At 41.1% G+C, this 9,358-nt stretch overlaps 1 protein-coding gene across 6 annotated transcripts in view; it reads left to right on the plus strand.

Annotated features, from left to right (window-relative positions):
• Nucleotides 1-9,358, plus strand: part of GRIA1 (glutamate ionotropic receptor AMPA type subunit 1) — a 468,887-nt gene that overhangs the window by 298,860 nt on the left and 160,669 nt on the right. For 4 of the 6 annotated variants that reach the window (XM_063928348.1, XM_063928349.1, XM_063928344.1 and 1 more), the window contains exon 4: nt 6,498-6,685. In XM_063928348.1, coding sequence (XP_063784418.1) covers nt 6,498-6,685 — 188 coding nt within the window. The remainder of the gene's footprint in view (nt 1-6,497; nt 6,686-9,358) is intronic. The other 2 variants (XM_063928346.1, XM_063928347.1) reach the window with 1 other exon arrangement.

Raw genomic sequence — 9,358 nt, forward strand, 5'->3', positions numbered from 1 at the left:
GTATAAAGTGCCTGCACATCCAGTGTCAGGAAGGCATAAGTCTCCTTCCACTGGATGTGCTGAATTTTGTTCAAAAAATCTTTAGTGTCTCTCAAATGTTATTATAATGGTACATGGGGTTGAAGAAAAGCATCAATATAAAAGGAAAGATTAGAAGTGAGTGAGTTAATACCAGAAATAATAGGGCGTCCAGGTGGTGCAGTGAGGGACTTGTGAATCTTGGGAAGAAAGTAAAAAGTGGGAGTGGTGGGGAATTGTGGTAATAGGAACCGTGATTCGTCCCTGGATATGACCCCCAGGCCATGCCCTGATTCTAATGTCCGACAAATTAAAAACACTAGATTTGGATGACGAGGGATCGACATTTACATCCTTCTTGGATTTTTGTGTCCTATGTCCTCCTCCTCTACATCCTCTATACTTAGATCTCTGCTTCTTTTGGGGGTGGCTCTTTGGTCGGTGTCCAATGTCCACCTTAGATTGGTTTTTGGACCTGCCCCTAAAAAATTTGCCTTCTGTTCATAGTGTTCATTATCTCTGGGAATATATTTAACATGACCTTTATTAAAACCTTGTCTATTCCTATTGGGTCTATAAGAATTAAATCTATTTGGGGAATCCGTGTCACTGTCTCTGAAATCTGCCAGAGGTTGGAATCTATTGTAATGTGTAAAATCTCTCTGACTTGAAGAGTGATGTTCTCGTCTCTGTATCCCATATGTACTGGGATCTTGGTGTCTAGTCTCTTTAGAATGTGTATTTTTATCCGTAGAACCTTGTTTATGTTTAAATGCACGGACTGCATTATTCTCATAATCATACAGATCACGTTTAAATTTCTTTTGTTTCATTTCCACGAGGTCCTGTTCAAACAACAACCTTTTCATTGACAATTCTGTCTTTCCTTTCAAACATTTCCTCATCTCTACATGTTTCCATCGTTTTCTTGAGTTCCTCAATCTCTTTTTCAATCGAGGATACCTTGCTATTTCTGTATCTGATAATCAGTTTAATCAATTCAAAAGAAATTTAAACGTGATCTGTATGATTATGAGAATAATGCAGTCCGTACATTTAAAATAAACAAGGTTCTACGGATAAAAATACACATTCTAAAGAGACTAGACACCAAGATCCCAGTACATATGGGATACAGAGACGAGAACATCACTCTTCAAGTCAGAGAGATTTTACACAGTACAATAGATTCCAACCTCTGGCAGATTCCAGAGACAGTGACACGGATTCCCCAAATAGATTTAATTCTTATAGACCCAATAGGAATAGACAAGGTTTTAATAAAGGTCATGTTAAATATATTCCCAGAGATAATGAACACTATGAACAGAAGGCAAATTTTTTAGGGGCACGTCCAAAAACCAATCTAAGGTGGACATTGGACACCGACCAAAGAGCCACCCCCAAAAGAAGCAGAGATCTAAGTATAGAGGATGTAGAGAAGGACATAGGACACAAAAATCCAAGAAGAATGTAAATGTCGATCCCTCGTCATCCAAATCTAGTGTTTTTAATTTGTCGGACAGACCCCTGTCTAAGTCGGAACTTTCTTTATTAGAAAAAGGCCTTACATTTTCCCCATCTAGTGGTCCTAACATTTTTGAACTTTACGTTGAGCTGAATAGGTTCATCCGTACCCTCTGCAGGAAGAGATATTTCGCTAAGAAAAATCTATTGGCTAAGAATAATGACTCTCTACCCATAGTCCTGGATAGTTCAGACCATCCCATGTTGGCGGCACTTGAAGAACTATGGGACGAGAGTCATGCACAGGAAGATTCACCAAGGATGGAAGAAAAGATATATGACATACAGAGAGAAGGGCCCAAATTCAGGTGTAAGTCTGAATTCTTTCCAATTTCATCCAAAAGCAGTTGTATAGGATCTTTCTATAAAGTAACATTGGAAGATTTTAAGGAACTGGTAGGACGGAATACAGATAACTCCAAATATCCCTCTAATCTCACCAGACAGGAGAGAAGAGCAATAAAGGAATTGACACAAGATACCTCAATAATTATCAAAGAAGCCGATAAGGGCGGAGGCCTGGTGGTGATGAATAGGTCATACTATTTGAATGAGGCCCTTTGCCAATTGGAGAACGATAAGTTCTATAGCATCCTTACTCAGGATCCTACATCCAGATATATTCAGGAACTCAAAATATTATTAGAATCAGGGCTTGGCCTGGGGGTCATATCCAGGGACGAATCACGGTTCCTATTACCACAATTCCCCACCACTCCCACTTTTTACTTTCTTCCCAAAATTCACAAGTCCCTCACTGCACCACCTGGACGCCCTATTATTTCTGGTATTAACTCACTCACTTCTAATCTTTCCTTTTATATTGATGCTTTTCTTCAACCCCATGTACCGTTTTTGAAATCACATTTGAGAGACACTAAAGATTTTTTGAACAAAATTCAGCACATCCAGTGGAAGGAGACTTATGCCTTCCTGACACTGGATGTGCAGGCACTTTATACCAACATACCTCATACCACTGGTATTAGAGTTATTTCAGATTTGTTATGTAGGACGCATGCTCTTGAAGAACAGCATCAGTCCTTTCTTATACAATGTATTTCTTTTATTCTCACACACAATTATTTTATTTTTAATCACAAATATTATTTACAACTCACAGGTACCGCCATGGGGACCAGGTTCGCCCCCAGTTATGCGAACCTTTACATGGGTGACTTTGACGACGCCCATGTGTGGTGTGCGGACTGGGAGGCGAACCTGGTCTTCTATGGGCGGTACATAGATGATTTATTTATTATTTGGGATGGGGAACTTCTCTCAGCTACTTCTTTTGTTTCTCACCTCCAATCCAATCTGCACAATCTTAATTTCACCTTCACTTATAATAGGGACCGTGTTGACTTCCTGGATGTGACCCTTGAGATTAAAGAAAATAGAATCATTACGTCTAACTTTATCAAATCAGTCAACACCAATTCCTATTTACATTATAAAAGTGCCCATTACGCACCATGGAAGAACAACATTCCTAAGGGACAGCTAATGCGGCTTAGGCGTAATTGCTCGGATGTGGACACTTTCAAAATACAGGCCAATCAACTTATAGATTCCTTCAAAAATAGAGAAAATCCACAACACCTTTTAGATAGGGCTCTAAGGGAAGTTCTAAATATGGACAGACGAGATTTACTCATTTCGTCTTCGAATAAAGATGTTCAACACAATACAAAGGAAAGAGAGATGGCGTTTATCTGTAAATATAACAAATGCGCCAATGAAATCAAAACTATCATTAGTAGGAATTATAGGTTATTGAAACAGGACAATATCTTGGGAAGTCTTCTGCCTAGCAAACCACAGATTATATATAGGAAAAATAGGGCCCTTAAGACTATTCTGGCACCTAGTTATTTCAGACCTGCATTAACGAAAGGAAAAGGGGACGGTTCGAACTGGTTAACCACTAAACCTGTAGGCTTCCACAGATGTGGGAAAAATAGATGCACAATATGCCAGCATATGGAACGTAAAACCGTATGTATTTCCATCCCAGGTTCACATGAGAAACATTCTCAAATCTTTCATGAACTGCGATTCCAAGTTCGTGATATATGTGTTAACGTGTGGGTGCGGTCTGAATTACGTAGGCAGGACCACGAGAGCAATACACACACGTTTCATGGAACATCGTTGAAATATAATACGGAAATTTGGGGCACATAGTGTATCACGACATTATTTGGATAAACATGGGAGTAATCCCGCCTGTCTTTCTATCAACTGCCTTGAACACATTACACCAACAGATAGAGGAGGAGATAGGTTTAATCAATTATGTCGTAGGGAAGTCTTCTGGATGCTCAAATTTAATTCACTGCATCCAGATGGACTGAATGAAGCTATAGAATTAAACTCTGTCATTTAGAAGGTTATAGAACTTCATCGCATTGTGACATTTTTCATTTTTTCATTTTTTTCATTAGGTTAGACAGGATACTAGGAGTTGAGACTCTTCCCGGGGGTCATATTTACATATGTAAAAATATATTCTTCTGTGTAGATTCGGGTGACATTTGGGGTTGTTTATAGATAACTGTATGTAGACCATAGGATGAAGGGAATTTGAATACATTTATTCATTGCTGTTCTGTTAAATATAATGACATTTAATATATATATAAATTAGATGGAGTTTTTCAATTGTTTATATAGGATAACCAAACTTATACTCATTCATTACTAGAGGGAATAAGATATATATATGACTAGATTTCATTGTCTATTTATTTATCCATTTGTATAATGCTTTATTATTCTATTGATGGATGCATATCTGTGATATTTAAGTGGTTTAGTAATAGAGTGACATACTATTATAAAAACTGAATAAGTATTTGATAAATCACCCTTTGAAAATGGGTTTCCATGGGAACGAACGAATAGACTATGATGGGGAAGGTCCGGGGTGGGCTCAACATCCATATTTGGGCATTTGCAGTGTGTTCCGGGTTTTACTGTTTGAAGGGAAACTATTGAGATACGGACGACGTGCTCACGTGACCGACGGAGTGACGCCATGCGTCACGTGAACACGCGCTCCGTCAGGTGTTACTAACAAACCTATGGGATGGACCCACATCCGATGTCCTTCTAACAACACCAGTTTACCCCAGATGAAGGGGATGTATGGACCCGGTCATGTGATTATAATCACATGACTATAGAGACGTTATTAGACCAATGGGACTGCCAGATTAGCCGATCATGTGATGTGTTATATCACATGATCGATACTATCATATGTTTTTTTCCTTATAAGTAAGGTTATAATACAAACAGGTGGTGCTTATTGAATTATTAAGAAGGGTATAAATAGAGTACCCAATGCCTATGGGATTTATGCTCCTGAGGAAGCTCGATTATACCAGTGAAACGCGTTGAGCTTATTCCATTTATCTGGACCTCACTCTCTGAACTGGCCTGCAAGATTTCTGTCATCCTCCGGCATTTATTGGACTTCTCTCCCATCACTGGACATTTTCCATCAAACCGGTCTGATCCTCTTCTACAGCTTTAAATGGACTTATCCTAATGCTGATGCCCATCGTTATGTGGATCCGGTAACTATTTACCTAATACAGTGAATGCATATTTGGGAGGCTGTCCTAGCCTTAAGGAATGGACATTGCTAATATATGAGAGTGACAATTCATCTAATCAGCTTATCCAGATAAGACAATCTCAATTTATACCGCCACCTAGTGGTAATAGGAATTCTTTTCCTTTTAACTGTTTTACATAAAATATGTCAATAAATTGTTTTTAATTTTACATGACGCAAACCATCTTCCTATTAATTTGTTCAGCCAGCGCTGGTATGTGTCAGGCTGTGTTTGAAATATGGCAATTAGGAGTTGATTTGTTGGTACTTTATCTCTCTCCACTTTACCTCTCTCCAAAGTTTGACTGAATTTATAATGGACCGTTAAGCTGGGTACACAGTGAGCGATATACAGTACTATAATCACCAATATATAGTGAGGGGGTTAGGTGAGTGGGTACTAATTATATGTCTGTGAACGACATCGTTAACAGACATATTGTGTCAGCTCTGCAGCAGAGCCAATAGCCGATATATCTGCAGATATATCGGCGCATCTATAGTAGCTGTTGACCGCCTGTACACTTGCTGCATGGACCACCGACACAGCTATTCGGTGCAACATTGGGTCTGGTGTCATGTCATCCTAGTTTATACCCAGTTTTAGTCAGTTATGAAAAATAGGGACATTTCCATGGACAAACTTTTTTCAGGAACAAACCACTAATACTTGCCAAATAAGGACAAATGGCCACTGTGGGGACAGCTATTTTGTGGACAGAACCAGTATTCTTGAGAATGGGGCCTATCATTTGTTCACTTAAATTTCTCATTAAATTGGTGCAACCTAAACAATGGTGCAACTGCTTTATGTGGGACACTAGCATTTTTTAAAAGTTTTAAGCCCTGACAGGAGTATCAATACTGCTGACCCATTAAAAAAGTTTAATGCAATCTCCAATCTAAATGAGTGAAACCTGACTCCAGCAACTGTTGTAGAGATTATGATCACCCCTGGCATATTCTAATGTTTTTTCCACATAAAAAAGAAGGATTTGCTACATTGTGATATACCAATTCTCACCACTAGGGGGAGGCATAAGGGTAAATTTACTATGGTGGGATTTTCTTCTAAACAGGTGATGTACATAGCATAGCAACCAATCAGCTTATATCTATTATCTTCTAGAAGCAGCTAGATAAATGTTAAGTAAAATCTGATTGGTTGCTATGAGCAACATCATCAGTTCTAAAAAAAACTCCAACCTTGGTAAATTTACCCCATAGAGTGCAAAAGGGACATAAGGAAGATGGCTGCTCAGACTTCTATGATGATGTAACTAATCGTATAGATTGATACACCTGATGACTTCCTCTCTGTTATCAGGTTTGTCTGTCCTCCAGAAAGTACTAGACACAGCGGCGGAGAAGAACTGGCAAGTGACAGCTGTAAACATCTTGACCACCACTGAGGAAGGCTACCGTCTGCTCTTTCAGGATCTAGACAAGAGCAAAGATCGCCAAGTTGTGATAGACTGTGAGTCGGAAAGACTGAATGCCATACTCACCCAGGTAGTGTTAACATTATCCACAACTCCATCGTTATATCACTTGCCTGCAGACAAAATACGTACCCATGTATAGACTGCATGCTGGGTACAAACTCAGTTCATAATGGAACGTGCTTTACTGTTGGCTGTAGTCACTGCATTATGTGGTGCCCTGTAAGTGGGATGCTATTTATTTAAAAAGCTACAGTATGTGGGTGTAATGACAGGTAAGTAGAAAATATAAGGTCCCTAAGTACATGTATCATCCAATGTGGATGTCAGACAGTTATAAGCCCTACAACGCTTTCTATAAATAACTTGCTATTTCCTTATGTAACTAGAGGGTTAGGCCACTTGTCACCATCCATATGAGGTAGGGACTCCCGAGGGATATTGGGGGTAATTCAGACCTGATTGCTCGCTAGGGTTTTTTTGCCCTGCTGCGATCAGATAGTCGCCGCCCATAGGGGAGTGTATTTTTGCTTTGCAAGTGTGCGAACGCATGTGTAGCAGAGCTGTACAAACAGATCTTGTGCAGTCTCTGCGCAGCCCAGGACTTACTCAGCCGCTGCAGTCACTTAAGCCTGTCCGGGACCGGAATTAACGTCAGGAACCCTCCCTGCAAACGCATGGACATGCCTGCGTTTTTCCAACCACTCCCAGAAAACGGTCAGTTACCACCCACAAACGGCTTCTTCCTGTCAATCTCCTTGCGATCGCCCGTGCGAATGGATTCTTCGCACAAACCCATCGCTGAGTGGCGATCCACTTTGTACCTGTGTGACGCGTGTGCGCATTGTGGTGCATAAGCGTGTGCAGTTCTGACCTGATCGCAGCGCTGCAAAAAACGCCAGTGAGCAATCAGGTCTGAATTACCACCATTGCCCTGTTTTCCTTGACTAGGAGTCCGATTGGCTTTTGGCATCCTGGTAGGCTTATAGTCTATGTCCTAAATTTTCCACCCATATCCCCTCCCTATTTATTTTGGTGGCTTTATGAGTGGTCTTGGTGGTAAAGAAAGAATGAACAGTCTAGTTGCCATATTGCTGCATTATGTTGTTGCGATGTACTTTCCATCAATACACTGGTTTCACCCTAATGGTACTACCCAGCCAAGTGGTCTTTGCATGTGTTATTGGAACAAGATTTGGATAGCTGTCACTCACTGTTGTTTTTGATAGTCCAGTTGTGCCATACAAATTTTGTCGGATGTTAACTATGGTTATTATAATATTTTAGAATTTGCTTGGCCAGCCACCCTGATTGCCCCAAATATAGAACGTTTATACAGTGTTATTATCTAATTCTCTATAAAACTTGTTTTTTTTTAATTGGGCATCAATTTCATCAATGCCTCAACACTTGCACACTTTCCACAGTACAAATAAAACTTGTATATATATATATATATATATATATATATATGACATGTGTCCTCATACACTATTGTAATAGCTATTTTTGGTGCACCAGGTTCCATGCAACACAGTGCATCTTTTTCGCATCCTTTTCACCCGAATGTGCATCTTCATTATAAGGCAATGTGGCAAAACTGCTTCACAAGACTTCACAGATTAAGTTGATGTGACACTTGTACATCTTGGGGGTCATTCCGAGTTGTTCGCTCGTTGCCGAACTTATACTGCAATTAGTCGCTAACTGCGCATAGTACACAGAGCGCATGCGCTTAGTTATTTTACAAAAAACGTAGCTGTTTTGCTGTAGCGTCTGCAGCGCTTTTCAGTCGCACTGGTGTTCGGTAAATGATTGACAGGAAAGGGGCGTTTCTGGGTGGCAACTCAGCGTTTTCCCGGCGTTTGCTAAAAAACGCAGGCGTGTCAGGGAAAAACGCGGGAGTGTCTGGAGAAAGGGGGGAGTGGCTGGCCGAACGCAGGGCGTGTTTGTGACGTCAAACCAGGAACGAAACGGGCTGAGCTGATCGCAGTGTAGGAGTAAGTCTCGAGCTACTCAGAAACTGCTAAGAATTTTCTATTCGCAATTCTGCTAATCTTTCTTTCGCAATTCTGCTAAGCGAAGATACACTCCCAGAGGGCGGCGGCCTAGTGTGTGCAGTGCTGCTAAAAGCAGCTAGCGAGCAAACAACTCGGAATGAGGGCCCTTGTGCGAATAAGTCTGAATCTGTATACGAAAGTGCTATGATGCAACAGCCACATCTTCTGTTTTCATGTTCTGTTGTGCTTTATCTGCAACTTTCGTACTTAGTTAAAACTATTTCCTGTTCGGTGAAAGTCACAGAACAGGACGAGTAACTGCAGAGCAGGGGAACACCCAGGATGAGCGACTACATCAGATTGTCCAATGATGATCTTGCAGTGGTATGCCAAGGAAAGGGTGTTGAAATCCCATACGACACAACCATAAGTGTTATGAGCAGAGGTGTAGCTAGGGTTTTTGGAGCCCAGGGCAAGATCAATAATGGCCGGGTGGACACTGCTGCGAGCGGCGCGGCTGTGTGACATCCTGCTGTAGCGCTGTGCTGTAGCGCTGATCTCCTCTGGCTGCCCGCGGCTGTCCCCCGTCTCCCTGCCGCTCTCCCCCCTTTCCTCCTCTGGGTCTGCATCTCAGTCCAACATCTTTTGATGTCGGACTGAGATGGTCGAAAAGGGGGCCAAAACCTGTTGGTTTTGGCCCCGTTTTCGACACAAGTACGTGGATCGGCAGCTATTCCGCTGATCCA

This window comes from Pseudophryne corroboree, chromosome 6 (genome assembly GCF_028390025.1).
Source record: "Pseudophryne corroboree isolate aPseCor3 chromosome 6, aPseCor3.hap2, whole genome shotgun sequence".
NCBI classification, from domain to species: Eukaryota; Metazoa; Chordata; class Amphibia; order Anura; family Myobatrachidae; genus Pseudophryne; species Pseudophryne corroboree.